General features: G+C 39.9%; 1 protein-coding gene across 4 annotated transcripts in view; it reads right to left on the bottom strand.

Moving 5' to 3' along the window:
- The window catches only part of LOC140343376 (cytochrome P450 2G1-like), a 19016-nt gene extending 11802 nt beyond the window's left edge, over positions 1-7214 (bottom strand). Inside the window, exons 1-5 of one of the 4 annotated variants that reach the window (XM_072430031.1) lie at positions 7166-7214; positions 6531-6851; positions 4906-5065; positions 2115-2267; positions 1190-1350 (exon numbers count right to left, since the gene is read on the bottom strand). In XM_072430031.1, coding sequence (XP_072286132.1) covers positions 1190-1350; positions 2115-2267; positions 4906-5065; positions 6531-6710 — 654 coding nt within the window. In that variant the 5' untranslated portion in view covers positions 6711-6851; positions 7166-7214. Of the gene's footprint in view, positions 1-1189; positions 1351-2114; positions 2268-4905; positions 5404-6530; positions 7144-7165 lie in introns of those variants that run through there. The other 3 variants (XM_072430030.1, XM_072430029.1, XM_072430032.1) reach the window with 3 other exon arrangements.
- Between the last annotated feature and the right edge of the window lie 10079 nt (positions 7215-17293).

Consider the following 17293-nt stretch of genomic DNA (forward strand, 5'->3'; position numbering starts at 1 on the left):
ATACATTTTTTATATTCATATTATCTACTAGAACCCCTGTTCAGACATATTTCTGTAAGTTACAGGTCTACAATTTAAAAAAAAAAATTCATGAAAAACAGTGGATCACTTTTGGTACAGAAATCTAGACCTCAGTGTAACGCTCAGGTGGTTAATTGTAACCAGATGGCGTAAATTCTAAATTCTTTGGAATGCAATGTATGCCTTGTATGCCTTGCAATGTATCAAATAACACTATTTATGGCCAAAACTTAAACAGCTGTATGTGAATAACGACAACCCCTTGTATACCAATATGTATAAAAAGACCGCCTTGTTGAATAAAGAATGGAATACTCATGTAACCATACTCAGCATGTGTGTGTGTTATTGGGGTATCTCTCCAGACGTCTGTCTCTGTGGGTGAAGGAGGAGTCAGGGTGCATACGAGGAACTAGAACTTGAAGCAGATCCTTTCAGGCACCAGTTCACAAAAAGGACATTGTCGAATTGCAGAGAGTGCAGAGAAGGGCAACTTAACAAGGGCAAATTAATAAATGGAGGAGCTCAGCTATGAGAAGAGATTAGCTGAACTGAATCTATTCTCCCTTTAAGGGGAGATATGATCACCCTGTATAAATATATAAATGGTCCATATAGAGAACACTCTTCCCATTATTCACTTTGAGATTCTTACAAAGAACAAGAGGGCACTCTTTGCGCCTGGAGGAAAAGATGTTTAAGCTCCGAATAAGGAAGGGATTCTTCACTGTAATGTCTGTGAAAATGTGGAATCGACTCCCTCAGGAAGTAGTTTCAGCAACTATTATAGATTGCTATAAGAAAAAGCTGGATGTTTTTCTAGAAGCACAGAATATACCTGGGGATTAAAGCTTTAAAGTAAAAATAACAGTGACTGTTAATCCAGGGAACATCCGACTGCCTCATGGAATGAGGAAGGAAATTTTTTTCCCCTGTTGAAGCAAATTGTACCAGGGTTTTTTTTGCCTTCCTCTAGACCAACTATATCTTATAGGGTTTTATATCTGGGATATGTTTATTTCCCTGGTGGTTGAACTTGATGGATTTATGTCTTTTTTCAATCTAACCTACTATGTAACTATGTAATTATGTACTGCTCTTAGGAGAAAGTACGATCATTCTTACTGATTATAAGAAGAATCTCACTATGCTTGTCATTGATTCTTACCTGCCCCCAGAATGAACAGACAGTATGAAAAGTTTCAGACATGGTCTCAATAACATCAAGAAGCTCAAGATCCTCATAATCATGACGATGTCCAAACATGATGGAAAAGATTACATTGCCAGAAACCTTGTTTAAGAACTTCCGAGGATCAATAAATAATCCTAGAATACAGAAAATAAAGAAACTTTATTTTACTTAAAGTAGATATGGTAGAAAAAAATTTAAAGGGAAAATGTAGAACTTTGGAGAAAATGTAGAAAATGTAGATCATTTTGGAGTCTGTGTTACTAGGCTTTTGCTAGATTTAAATGAATATTGCATTTCCTAACAAGGCTATGAGAAAGCAAAATCTGATTGATACAGCCCAAACAAAGGTCAGAAGGAGGTTAACTAAAGGTTCAATGTCAATGAATGTTGAAAGACCTCAAAACATTCTCAACTTAAAGTCAAACTGAAGCCATTGACATACAAGTCTAAAATACAACGTAAAGTTATGCTCAGACTAGTAGTGAGGTCGCCATGTGGTTGCCACTTCCTCACACTCCCTTGGGTCAGAAGCTACATGTAGAATTTCAGCAGCTTCCCTGGAGAGAATAAAGGGGAGTGGAGGTGGGTAGGTCAGTACCACTTTCTGCTGCTTACTGTCAAATATGCAAATGCCGGTTCTAAAAAAACCAGTGAAGCAATGTGCGTAGCTGATAAATTGGCCAAGTGCCAGCCACCAAGACCTATGCAGGTTTGAACCTAGCCTAAAGGTGGAACTGTGTACCTCACAATATTGGTTGTCAATAGTAATGGAGAGAGCAAATTGTCAACTTTTCCTCTGTACCTCTTCCCATCCCCACACAGCCATAATAAACCAGCCGTTCACCATTACATTTAAAACTTTGACTTTAGATACAATTATTTATTTATTTTAGCTTACCTTTTGACTTTTTTAATTCAGTCACCAAACACTGTGACTCTTCTATAATACAGCCTTCTATACTCCGCTTTCCCATACCAAAATCTCGCATTGTTGATAGAGAAAATCGACGAAGCTCTCTCCACATTTCCACATTATTGGTAAAGACAAATCCTGGTCCATGAAATAAAAACAATGCATTATATATATGTTAACCCATCGGATATAGGCAATTGATTGTTGTAGGTCAATTCTGAATTATTAGACAAAAATTTAGGATCGTGGTGGACACAAAAGGGACAGGAGATTAACTAAAAATCTTTGCTGGTAAGGATTGTGTACATGCTCTTTATTGATTATATTAATATTGAGTATAATATTATTATTATTATTATTAATAATATTATTAATAATAATAACTTGTATTTATATAGCGTTAACATATGTTTCAGCACTTTAAATGTCCATAGTCATATCAGTAACTGTATTTCAGAGGAGCTCATAACTTATTGTCCCTACCATAGTCATATGTCATTAACACAGTCTAAGGATAATATTCCAGGGGAAACCAATAACCTAACTGCATGTTTTTGGATGTGGGAGAACATATATACTCCAAGCTGACAGTGTCCTGGCTGAGATTGGAACCTGGGACCTAGTGCTGCAAAGGCAATTGATTATGTCTACAGTAAAAACACAAAAACACAGAGAAATATATCCTTAAACAATCAACATGTTATAAACAGATTATAATTATAACAGATATAATTACATAAGATTATAGAAGAGTGGTAATGATAGTTGTCCCAATTGCTACATAGATGAATGTACTATAAGAAATATTTGTGACATTGCTGAATTAAAATTAGTTTGGATACGGAGTACCAGTTAGGTCCTGAATCCACTGAAGAGAAGTACTGATGCAGTCTTTTGACTGCCACAGGTTTGACTGCAACCACACTGCCTCTCCTCTCTTCATTCATACTTCATACAGACCAGGAGAGGTATTCACAAAACAGTAAATAGGATTTAGGACTTTTAAGGCAGACATAATCGAAAAACCTGTAACTGTGCCTCAGGGCGGGGTGGTGGGCCCTCCATGTCACCAGCCTAGTTGGCTGAGAGGTGCATGGGGTGCAGAGGCTAAGCAAGGGCCTGGTCTTTTACAGAGCCACTAGAGGTGAGGATGTTACACTGTGAGCTGTTGCCAGGTTGTGGTCCCCTTGCCTGAGGCTGGTGACTGCTGACAGAGGGGAATAAATCGTAGTGCTGGAACGACAGACAGGAGCATGGTCAGACAAGCCAAAGGTCAGGACAGGTGACAAACAGGAGCAGTCAAGAATAGCCAAAGGTCAAGGCAGGTAGCAATCAGGAGTAGTACAAAGGAGAATCAGCAACAGGAGACAAAGACTATAACCTGGGGGCAGGGCCAAAAAAAACTCTTTGTTCAGGCAACTTTATGTTGCCAGTCTTCTCCTTTTATGGGTAAAGTCATGTGACCTGTAGGCTTTCTACTTTACCACCAGAGGGGGTGTTGGAGGAGAGGAGTAGGCGGTGTTCACTTCTCCACAAGCAGGTGAAGCGTGTCTGTGGAACACTCCACTACTCTGGACTTCATATAGCTGAAGAACCTTAAGCCATATGAAAGACAACAGAAAAGGATTGCTATACTTTGAAACCAGTATACTTTGTAATAATTGGAAACTGACCTTAGCTATAATTTAAAATCATGGATATCATAGCAAATTTTTTTCTTAGATTTCTAGTAACAATATTATGTGAACTGTTTGAAAGGTGCTTTTTGAGGCTATAGGGTGCTGTGTGCATCTACTTCAACTCTCAAGTCCTTAATTTTTTTTTCTGGTTTTGTGAATGTATTATTGAGATCTGGCAGTGGTAGAATTTAATTGCAAATAGTCTGGGCCAATTATAAGATTATTTTTGACCTAACAGGTATGTCTGGGGGCTGTTAAAACGTGGGTGAGTCATTCTGAATTTAGTACAATCAGTTAAGCATGAAGAGATCAAAGTTCTTTGAATTAAAGACTGTGAAGCTGCAACATCTGCTACTTGCGAGCACCAGGTCCAATTATGTTGTAGCTACTTGGGTGGCTGGACTTTATTTGTTTACCATTTGCATAAACATTAGGTATTCATTAGACACATCCAAATGATCACTATCATTTGCCTAATAGGTTCTGTGATGTTCAAGGTGATCTTGCCCTTCCCTTTTGAAGCCACCTTGGGTGAAGTTTGCATGCCCGTGCTTGTTTTAGTTGGGCTTAGCTCTGATTTGTTTTGGTGTCTATTTCTTCTGAGAAGAGACATCTAATTACACTGGAAAAGCCAATCTACCTTTGTAAACTGGTAAGAAGGCTGATCTCAGACTGCTCTTGCAAAGTGTATGACACAGCCAGAGAGCTACACCCTCCTTATTAGAGTACCCAATGTGGTGCCTCTCCCAGTCCTGGCTTGACTCAATCACCTGTATACACAAGCACAAAAAGGTATGTTTGTTTCAAAGCCAAAAATGTATTTGCCTTATATCATAGCGGCAAACTATGATACACTGTATCAGAGACAAGGTGATGCTAGCTTCAAGACATTGCAAACTATACATAGAGGGGTTAACCTCAAAGATGTTTCTTTGGTATTGTTCATTCTTTTTAGTGTGTGTGGGTGTTTTCATATTTACTAGCACTTTACCAAGTGAATTATAAAAATTGAACCTGACAAACAGGTAAATTTTATACTTTTTAACAAATGATACAAAAATGTTGACAACTAGATACTATACATAATGAAAACTCACCATTGTTGTGGTAGGACATGTCAAATATTGTATCTCCTCTGACTATAAAATCATCACCTCTATCCACATAGACTTCTTTGACCGCATTGTATCCACAGACCACCACAAATGGGCGGGATCCCAGATAAACGGTAAACACATCCCCATATTTTTCCCTTTTCTAAAAGTATATAAAATATGTTATTGTTATAGACTTATGGATTCAGTCCAGGTAATATCCACACTACTCAACAGTCTTTCTAAGGTTATTCAGAGATGCCCTAATTGATACTTTCCTTGAATATATCATTTGGCTATAAACTTAGCTGTGTCATTAATGTGTGCTTTGATGTGCACGATGTTGGATTCTTTCTTGACCAGAATTTATTTTTTGTGCCTGGATTCTATTCATGTATTCCATACATGATGATACCTGTGCAGAGGCCTTTATGTTGTTGGGTATATGTACACATGTGATCTTACCCATCTGCCTTCTGTTGCTGTCTTGTCACCTTGTGTCTAGTTAGAACATTATAATGAACAGTTAATAAGAACAAAGAAATACGGCATGTTGATAGGACAATAAAAAAAATATAGTTTAGGTTTTCATATCAAAATTTACCTTTTGTAATATTTGTATGTGTAGTTTGTACTTTATGTTGGAACTGGTTGGGCTGTGTACAGCAGAGTTTAGACCTATTCTTCCTCAACCCAGGAACTAAGGACAAGGTTCAGGTTCAGATTTGCAGAGATCAGACATATCAGCAATTTCTCTGATTTGAAAGCATATTCTTCCCCAACAGCTTGGGGTTCCCCTCAAAAGCATACGGTCTCCGTGGCCAGGAAATAGAGAGAACCAAGTATGCACCTCCTTCCTGTGCCAGACCAGACCTCCTTCCTTCTCTTCACATTAGGAGGTTATATTGTGGAGAGACATGACTATTTCTCCACATCCGGTCTTGTACAAAGGGTGCAAAGGTTTACCAGAATTCTGGATTTGGTCATTGATATCACTTCTGTGCTGTTACAACACCACAAAGGATCTGCCATTTAGCACTGCGACACATAAACTTTGTAAGGAATCGTCAACAGTACAATATTAAGCATGTGCTTATCTATTTATTCTAATACTTGTGCAAATACCATGGGTATGGTTATTGGTTACATTCCATATTAAGCCTCCAACAGACCCCACACAATTTGTAATCCCTGAAATGTTTTAATCGAATAAAGAAAAAACATATCATGTCATATACAGCTATAAGTCATACATCTGGTAGGTTATTTAAAGTTCTGGTTTCAGGGATTTTAGGCACATTTCAGAGAACCCATTGCCAACCCAAATCTGGCCAGATTGCACAACCGAAACAGAGACAAACACAGTAACATTATGTTATGCATTTTCTGCAGATCAGGACACTATTTGTTGCACCTACAGAAGGTGTGTTGATTAATCCAAAACAAAAACTTGTTCTAGCTACCCCTCCACCCCTAAATGTTTATTTCATTTTGTAACATTAATTTTTTAGAGCAGACTTGGGTCTGGTGCTGGAGACAACACGGTTCCTTTTTCACATATTAGTTTGAAGTCATATACATTTCATTACATTACTAATTATAAAACAAATGTTCATACAAAAACCTACCTTAATCAAATAGTTTACAATACCACCTTCTCCAAACTCTAAAACATTTCCCAACAATGGTAGAGGTCTTGGTCCAGGTGGAAGATTTTTGTGTGTCCAAAACGTCTTTAAACTTAAACGTACCGTGAGAATCAAAAACAAAAAAACAAAAATCAGAGTGATATCAGCTGGCAAATCCATTTTAATATCAATTGTTCAGTTCTTGCTTTGTCTGAGTATATATCCAGAAACTGTTTTTGTGCAGTGAATTTAAATTATGCATATCTGATAGGTGGAGCATTTTGGACATCTTCCCAGAGTCCTGGAATTGCATACAACCATCTGAAAAGAGAACTGTTTGTTTTTTTAGTATAACAATATAATTTTACGTATACACACTTGTCTTGGACAAAGGAATAGCTTTGATTTACAAAAGAAATGCAGACTATTTGCTTAGCAGTGGTAAAAATTAATTTTGCAAAGAATAGCTGAAAAGAAAAAAAAGTGAAATTAAGGCCAATGAGTTAACTCTTGGATTTTACTGCATAAAAGATAAATTCACCAACTAACAAAATAAAATATATACTTTCATCTAACACTGAAGTTAGGCTTTTACACATTGTGAACACAAAATGCTGCTTTTAGGAGGCGATTACCTGGATCGCGATCCGAGGCATTAGGCCACTGCAGTTTGTTCTCTCCGATGACGTTGCTTACAGCAGCTGGAGAGATCAGGAAAATAGCTTTCAGTCCTCTGTTCTGCAGCATCCCCCCCCCCCATTTAAGTGGGAGTTTATGTTGCAGCCAATTAGCAAAGTAGTTCCTGGTCTCAATCTTGCACTTACATTGGCTTCTAGGACCTTATAGCCTCCCTGGTCCCAGTCACTAATTGCTTTTTGCAGTGTTAAGCTGGACTGACCTGCTGCTGGTGTGTTTATTTGTTGGATTTACTGTTACTGACTTACTGCCTGTGACGCTGACTTTGCTTTATCATACCCCTTGAATACCTCATCTGGTGGACTGAATACCTGTTAATGACCACTGGTTCGGTATTCTGGACTTTCCTCTATTGAATTTTTTTGTACTGCATTACCTGTAGACTTCTGGTCCTATTAGCCCTCCCTGAGACGTTGTCCTTTGCTCAGTCCCGTGGCAACAGTGCACTGGTAAGGTGCACCTAGTCTCCAAAGGCTGAGAGGGGGCTTACTATAGGCAAAAAGTCCTGTGTTACATTGGGGGACTGGGTCTGGCGGGCACTGGTGCTGAACCAGGTCCTTACAGGTGCCTTACAAATGCCAAAAAGGGCTTAAAAGCAGTCAATAATGGAAAAACAATGGTTGTTCTGACCCTGCATATAACACTAACAATCGCTAAATATAATACTTTCCACCCTGTTTCCTAGGCTCACCCTAACCTGGGGATCCAATCCCATCTTACAATTTTCCTTGTCCTTGACACAAACATAGGCCCTGATTCATCAAGAAGGTCGCTCGCGCATTGGAAGGTCGCTCGCGCATCAGAATTCGCGATCCAAAATCGGAAGCCGTCGCGCAATTCAGCAACTGAATGAGCTTGCGACCAGAGCTGCGCATCCCCGGCAGCTTTACACTGGCGAGGTTGCATTAAAAGTCACTGTTCCCCTAAAAAATCATTCTTTCTAATGGCACACATATTACCCTTACCCTAAAAAACAATGTTTGTGCTGTTCAAATGTTTAAAACATCTATATGCGCTAAGAAAAAAGCATATTTTAAAATGACATTTCTTTTCTGTTAAGCAAGAGTTAACCGAGTTCAACTCCTCTACATAAGCGCCTATATAAAAGCTTATGATGCCTGATCGGAGGAGCCGCCCGCGGGTAAATCTTGCGACTATCTTGCGACTGAACGGGCGCGAAGCCATCGGACTAGATTTTCCCACAAAAGTCACAAGCACACACACGTTCTTTTGTTTGCTTCTTATGTATATGTGTGTGTGTGTGTGTGTATATATATATATATATATATATATATATATATATATATATATATTGGTTTTGATGTGTTTTTAGATTTTATTTTGACCTTTTAGCAAATGTTTCTTTTGAATAAAGGTATTTCTAAAATGTTGTTGTTTGTTTTTTGGGGGTTTATGTGATCTCCTTTCCAATCGCTCAGGACACACAGTTTAAAAAGATTAAATTATTTTGGAAAAGTATTATTAATCTAAAATATATGCGCGTAACTATGTGCAACAACGGGCCACTAACTACATGCGGGTACGGATGCGCATATAGCAGGCGTACATGCAAATGAGTGGCGTGGCCACGTTTTCCAGTAGGCGGGAGTTAATCAGGAAGTTGGAAAGAGGGACATCATGCTGTGTCCATTGTTTGGAGCGAGGGACCTGCGTTTTATTATTAAAGTAAGTGATTTCTTGGAAAAGTTTTAGGAGGGGGATTCTTTTTATTAGAATAAGCCTATTTTTCTCCATGTTTGAATGTGTTTTCTGCATCATGCAGGTTTGAAACACATTGCAATGCAAGGCTGCAAGATATGACATGCAAAATTCCCATACACAGATATCACACTGTGCCCATGATGTCGTTTCACATGCCACAGAGTGGATATATTTTGCCAAGCTGTTTTTTATATAGAAGCCACAGCACAGCTATAGAATGGGGGGGGGGGGCACCCTGTGTCTCCAGCTCTTATCGGCAGCTGGAATCCTCTGCAGGGATGACAGCTGAGAATGGAGCTTTCTCTATTGTTCTTTCAATGGATTACAGCTGCAGATGAGAGCTGGGTAGAGGTCCACACACCTAAAGTTGGCTGTTCACAACTATGTACATGCACATATTTTGATGTTTGTATGTATGCTTTGTAAGAATCTTCAGGATTCTACCCCATTAAGATCAATCAATCAGAAGTAGATCATTTGAAGAGCACTAATTTTCCTCCTCTCTATCATGCAAGGCTGGAAATGATCTTTGTCCGGAGGACAGTGGAAGCCTTCTGTTAGAATGTCCTCTGGCTAGCTGACACCACAATCCTGATTTTGATGAAGGCACATTATTCTACTGTCTCACATAGATATTCCTGTGTTTTGTATTTCTCCACTTTTTTTATAGATCTATTTTTTTTCACGTGTCCACAAAATAAATCCACATGTGCTGCATTATCTGACCCAGGGCGACAGTGCTTATATTTTGCCCCTAGATTGTATGTATGTCTGGCACTTACTAATGCTTCACTGAAACCGGATAAACAGAGTTTACATCTAGGAGCACAGTTATTGGTTTTACAATAGTTTAAACAGGATTGAGCTTAGTGGGGTGGCAACTGGAAGCTTCTTAGTATTAGTAATAGTATACCCACATATATCTACACACAATCTTAACAAACAGTTTACATTTGCAACAGAAAATATATAAATCAGTCAATTAATTAGTTATCCCTTTTTTTTCTTTTTAACAGGTGTTTGGTTGTTGTCAAAATAACTCACATTTTGTTTTTTTCTTTAGACAATGATTAGGCAGAGATACGACCAGCAGCGGTTGATCTTTGTGAAGCGACAAATTGCAGAGTGGATTGCTGACAGGCTCTGGACCCCTGCAGGGAGGCGCACAACTGTGTCCCAGATCCAGCACACATGGCCCCTGATTCATCAATAAAATCCGCGATCGCTGGAAGCGCGAAAGTACGCGCGGCCATCGATCGCGGATTACCGCGGTCCGGACTCGAGTGTGCGCGTACACTCGCCTCACTGCCAGCCGGATTCCAGACTTCACAATAGGGAGCGCGAATCTGCCAATTAAGGCGATTAGATTTCAGCTGCGCAATTAAGGAGGATCTGTTAAGCTCAATGGTGAGATCATAGCAATTAGAATGATTTTTTAGGGGAACAGTGACTTTTAATGCAAGCTCGCCAGTGTAAAGCTGCCGGAGATGCGCGGCTCCGGCCGCGATCTTTTTCCGTTGCTGAATAGCGCGATCGCGTACGATTTCGGATTGCGAATACGAATGCGCGACCGATAATCCGATTCTGCTTGATGAATCAGGGGCATGGAGCGACCTGAAGCGGAGGAGACCCGATCTGGTGCGTGAAGTGGGGGACCGCATCCTGTCTGGTAAGTTTGGCATTTTGTCTTCTCCTCTTGTTAAGGAATGGTGTTTTCGAATGTTTGTTGTTTGTGTAAAGTACTATTGTTAAGCCTAAAACTGTTTGTTTTTCACTTCCTATATTTTTCTACCCTTATTAATTTGGTATATTTAATTTTGTTATTACAGCCAACAACATCTCCAGGGGAGGAGGTGCCGGTGCCATCCCCAGAGGAGGGGCCAGTTGTGGAGGAGGTGCCATCCCTGTGGAGGAAGAGCAATCTCCTGAGGAGGAGCCCGCTGCACCACATCAGCAGCCAGAGTCCTCCGATGAAGGAGAGGAGGTGGCTGAGGCCGAGGAGATTGCCTGTAAGCTAACCTTAGAATCAACTTTTGTAACATATGTTGAAATTCAACACATTCTCACACTACTTTCACCATTTTTCATTACAAATACAAAGAAAGATCTAGCAGGATTTCATGTAGCTTCCAGTCATTAATCATGCATCAAATGAAAGTTCTTTCTAGGTTGTTGGCCAACATGACTAAAAATAGACATGAGTTGTTTAGTTGGCCAAAGTTGTGCTGACAAATGTTTGCTTAAAATTTTTGGATGTAGGCAGAAAGTATCATTTAGAAGTAAAGCATTCATCTATTCACCTTAACTAACCTCGATTTGCTCTTCACTACTGCTGTTGTTGCATTAAACAGCACATATCTGATTCTGGAAGAAGAGCAGCAACAACAACAGCAGCAACCAGAAGAGCAAGCTCAGACTTCTCAAACAGTCTGGGCACCACGCATCTTCTTAGAGCGTGGCCACCTGGAAAGTTTGCGTGACCAGGATGTCAAAAGGCATTTCTGCCTGTCTCGCCAGGTCATCCATCACCTGTAAAGTTTGCTGGAAGAGAAAATTGCTCCAAAAACTAAGAGAAGCCAGGCAGTGCCAGGAATGACCAGGCTCTTGGCCACTCTGTATATTTTAGGAAGGGGGTCCTTTCAAACTTTCTAGGCCTTAATTTGTGGACTAAGCCAGCCTACAGTTTCCAGGGTTTTTACGAAGGTCATCGATGCCATTGTGGACCTTGTCCCACTATATATTCATTTTCCTCAAACAGCTCAGGAGTGGAGGAAGGTCAAGGTGGGTTTCTTCAGGCGAGCAGGATTTACGAATGTTTTGGGGGCCATTGACTGCACTCATGTGGCCATTCAGGCTCCTAAATTGCAGGAAATCTCATTTTGCAACCGGAAGCGATATCATTCACTGAATGTACAAATAGTCTGTGATGCCAACAGGAAAATCTGGAGTGCACGCACAGGTTTCCCAGAATCATGCCATGATGCCTATATCCTGCGTCAGACAGCCCTCTACCAGAAATTCATCTCTGGAGAAATGCCTGAGGGCTGGTTAATAGGTAATGTATAATGTCGTTACTGTAATACAAATAACAGTAGTAAAATGACCTATATTTTATATATGTCATATTTTGTGCTAACATCTGATTTAGCAAATAGTTTATAAATATTGTACAATATTGGGAGCATAGGGTAAGAACTAACTTTCAGATATTCCCAGAAGCCCTAGTGTAATTACTATTTTCACAGCTCACAGTACTTCAGTGTGGTAGTCAGTAGTAACAATGTCTCTTAACAACCAAAAAGCAATAAAGTGACCGAAGAGCACAACCCTTAACAACCTTTGAAAAAGGCAGTGGCTTATCACAGCTGCGCGACACCCCCGGTCTGAAGCAGAGCATAATTACAACAAGGTTTTGCATTAAAGCCGGGGAGTTGTGGAGCACATCATCAGACTGCGAAAAGCACGGTTTCTGTGCTTGGCGCGGCTCGGTGGTGAGCTCCTGTACACACCATGGAAAGTTGCCCGAGTCATCATGGCATGCTGCATCCTGCATAACTTGTGCCTGCACCATGGTGATACTGGCACATTCCAGAGAAACTCGAGCCAGAGGTGCATCAACATTCTGCCTCCAGCTCCCAAAACACAGCAGAGGGTCGTCGAGTCAGGGATGAACTTTTTGCTAAAGTCTTTGCGTGTGAGTATTTACATATGTTTACAATGCATGCATTACATATTTCAGCACATCATGTTCGGGTTACAAACCAACCTAGGAGTTGAAGTCATAGCAAGCACACTTTAATTGTTTGGGAAATGAAATANGAAATTCATCTCTGGAGAAATGCCTGAGGGCTGGTTAATAGGTAATGTATAATGTCGTTACTGTAATACAACTAAGAGTAGTCAAATCCTAAAGACACCATTATGTTGCTATGTCCCTTTGCATTGTCAGAATGGCAGGCTATGACCTATATTGTAAATATGTCATATTTTGTGCTAACATCTAATTTAGCAAATACTTTATAAATATTGTACAATATTGGGAGCATGGGGGAAGAACTAACTTTCAGATATTCCCGGAACCCTAGTCTAATTACTATTTTCACAGCTCACGGTACTTCAGTGTGGTAGTCAATAGTAACAATGTCTCCTAACAACCAAAAAGCAATAAAGTGACTGAAGAGCACAACCCTTAGCGACCTTTGTAAAAAAACTCTAGTGTTACATTGCATTCACAGAACACTTACTATACCAAGAACTAACATGTATTATGTTTGTATTTTTGCAGCTGACAAAGGATACGGGCAGATTCCATGGCTTATGACACCTGTGTGTCACCCCCGGTCTGAAGCGGAGCATAATTACAACAAGGCTCTGCAAAAAAGCCAGGGAATTGTGGAGCAAACCATCGGGCTGCTAAAAGCACGGTTTCTGTGCTTGGCTTGTGCCCGGTGGTGAGCTCCTGTACGCACCGTGGAAAGCTGCCCGGGTCATCGTGGCATGCTGCTTCCTGCACAACCTGTGCCTGCACCATGGGGATTCCTTTGGACAGCAGAGGGACGTCGAGTCAGAGCTGAACTGATCGCTAATGTCTTTACGCGTGAGTATTTACATTTGTTTACAATGCATGAATTACATATTTCAGCACATCATGTTTGGGTTACAAACCAACCTAGGAGCTGAAGTCATAGAAAGCACACTTTAATCGTTTGGGAAATGAAATAGCAGACATATTTGTGTAAGAGCTGGACCTTTATGTGACATTTTACAAAAACACATTGCCAAACTAGGGCAGAGTGCAATTTAGTGAAGATTTGGGCAAGCATTGCTTATGCAGCCAGAAAAGCATGAAAAATACAATCCAGCAGCATGTAGTTACAACTAAAGCATGATTAACACATCCTAATAATGTAATCTATTTCTTTACATGGCGATAACATCCCTCTGCTGTGCTGCCTCTGGAATGTCACATCACAGACTACCATACATTCGTGGATGATATTCTTGCTTCCGGTTGAAGAAATCCACCTTTATGTTCCTCCACTCCCAAGCTGATGTGAGGAAGTGACTATATAGTGGGCCAAGGTCTAAAATGGCATTGAAACCTTCGTAAACACCCAGGAAACTGTAGACTGACTCAAATTTAGGGCGACGTGGAAAGGACTCCCTTCCTAAAATATATAGAGAGTCCAGGAGCCTCATCATTCTTGGCATAGCCTAGCTTCTCTTTGTTTTTGGTGCAATTTTCCCTTCCAGCAAGATATACAGATCATGGATGACCGTGCGGGACAGGCATAAATGTCTTTTGTCATTCTGGTCTTTGGTTTGAGCACAGCAAAAAAATATGTGGGGCACCAAGTTAAATTGTCCTTGGCATTTTTCTATACAAAATGACTAATACGATTAGAATCATGTAAACACATAAAGCACACTATCTGGTATGTAAGAGTGTTTGACCCTGCTTGTGGGCTCAGCAATGAATGTGGTTTGATGTTGTGCTTGGCAACCTGGACCTCCTTCCATCACCATCAGGTGTGTTACAATGAGTATGCAACTCAGCTAGACAACTAGTTGACAACCAGTTTGGACAGAAAGTGGAAGTGCGTTTGTATACAATAGTGCTAAGATCAGGCAGCACAGCACAATGACAACAAAGCGATAACACTACCACAAATGAACAGAGGAGTTGTGTGGCAGCAAATCAATATGCAATTGAGTGCAAATGTCAGAGTAATACATATGTACATAATACATTCAAAAACCAGTATGTGACTTTGAAAATGGGACAAAGGCAAACAGGGGGTTCAAGTAGTAGTTTGGAGTGGAAAACATGCAGACATTTGTCCTGAATATGTAAAAAAAATTACAAAACATTGCCGAAGATTTGCTAAACAACAGAAACTGTCATTACAAACCAGGCACAAAAACATTGCAGCAAAAGATGAATAATGATGACAATAATCCTTTTTCCAATTATCTGATTACTTTCAAGACAAACTACAATGAAATTTTAATTAGATCACAAATGCTTGGTGACAATTTTTTACAATTCATACTATTGTGAGATGACATATTATAAAGTGCTAAGTAGTATACATACAGCTTGATCTCAATTAGTTTGCAGTGTTGCAAAGCAAACCAAAAAGTATAAAAACAGTGCAACAAATGTAACAATAAATTAATTATTTTGTGAATGAGTACAATGTAACCTAAAAAAGTAACACTTACCCAAAAGAAAATGAAGCAATAAAGATTCTAATTGACCTGTAATGGACTGTAGATGGGCACAGAACAGAGAGCAGGTGCGCGCTAATTAATTGCTTTGATCTCACCATTGACAGCTTAACAGATCCTCCTTAATCGCGCAGCTGAAATCTAATCGCCTTAATTGGCAGATTCGCGACCCCTATTGCTCAGTATTATCAAGGCAGGAATCCGGCTGTCAGTGAAGGCACGTGTACAAGCGCGCTCGGCTTCGGACCGCGGGAAACCAGCTCGCTGGAAGCACGAACGTGGGCGCGTCCAGCGCACGCTCATTTAATTGATGAATTAAGCCAATAGTCTTTGCCACATACACGCCCTTTTGTCTAACCTTTATCTGTTCTTTGGATCCCTTATGAGATAGTTTTTATGAGATACTTCAAATGCACAAGACAGAGGGTATCAATATTAATCTTTTAAAGACTATAAAGTCATTACAGCACAGTATTTTAGATATTTTTTATTGACTATGATAACTTAAGGATGGGGGAGAAAACTTTACAGTGTTAACCCAACTTTTTTATACCTTCTGAAATGCACTCTGGCATGTTGGGTATCCGCTTCTGTGACGGATGGTGACCCATTCTTGCCTTGTTAGTGAACCATTAATAAGTTGCATAACACTGCTTACTGTATTGAAAAAAAAGGCCCATAGTCAATGGTTCGCTGTTCAACTGTTTTTTGTGAGCCAATGGTAAATATAATATGGACAGTGCCAACAATTTAACTCAAACACCAGCTAAATTCAGTTGTAATTGAACACCCACTGGATGTTCTGGACAATATTGCGACATATACAACAAAAAAAAGATGACATTGAGATGCTATTATAAGGGCAACTTTTAAAGAAAAAGCAAAACTGGAAAATAAAAAGAAGACATGGGAATGTCTAAATGTGTTAGATTTTTTTTATTTTGAATGCTTATTTAATGTCTTAGACGTAGACGTAGAATGATTTAATGTTTTCAGAAACTGTTATACTTTTACATACACAGCTTGTAGATAAAATGATGTTTTATTATTATGTTTATATTATGTTTTTTCTATATTAATTTAGCAATAAAATTCATAATATACAACTTCATACAAAATGTTATTGTTGATGGTATTTATTGGTTGATTAATATGACTCTTGTGTAAGTACCATTTGCAAGTTATTTTTGTATAGCATCATCTCCATTCATTGCAATTTGGTCAACATAGACCTCAAATAACACGAATAGTGATTATTTAGTGATCAAGAATGAAAGGAACTTGCTAAAGAGACATTGTCATATTGCATACTCAGAAAAAAAATATAATGTTTGCACATAGCTTATCTCCCAATGCCTTGGTCTGAATAGTTTTTTTCAAAGAAAATTGTACTATCCATTAAATATATACACTTTGATTCACAACTAGACTAGAAATTCCACTTTATAACACGATGACATGTGCAGCTTAGAGAATTGACCATTGGCATGATTGTGGTAGACAACTGCAAGGTACTTTGCAGGTACTCCGGTTGCTTGTAAATAGTGATGTTGGACCCGAATATGGCTGTTTGAATTCGGGTTGACCCAATCCGAATTTTGCTAGATGCGAAGCTGCAAATTTTGCCCTCCCACAATGCCTAGGGACTCCCCCATAATGCCTAGGGCCCTTCAATAACAGCAGGGTTGCTCTCCTCCATGTTTGTTGTGGCAGGCAGCGGATTGGCTGTCTGTCACTGCATGCCACACAGGCAGCCATTGGCCTATATAAGGCCAGGGCGTGCCTGCATTTACCACTCCTGACAGAGATTTGCTAGCATCACAACCCTTCTCCTCATCACAACCACCTCCGCCAAGGAAGCAAGCTCAAACTGCCAGATCTTCCTCCGCTGCCTTTCCTCCTTCTGCCACCAAAATTACCCATGCTGCTGCCAGCAATTTGAGTGGGGCATGTAGCTGAGCATTACCGATTTCAGGCTCCACCAGTGGTGAGAAGGAGCTCTAACGCAGATCGGCTGCTGTTTGTCGCATTGTTAGCAGTCAAGACCAGGCATCATTGCCATTCCCCACAACTTCTACCCCATCGTCCAATCTTTCTGTGGTTAGCATTAGTGG

The sequence above is a fragment of the Pyxicephalus adspersus genome, chromosome Z (assembly GCF_032062135.1).
Source record: "Pyxicephalus adspersus chromosome Z, UCB_Pads_2.0, whole genome shotgun sequence".
NCBI lineage: Eukaryota > Metazoa > Chordata > Amphibia > Anura > Pyxicephalidae > Pyxicephalus > Pyxicephalus adspersus.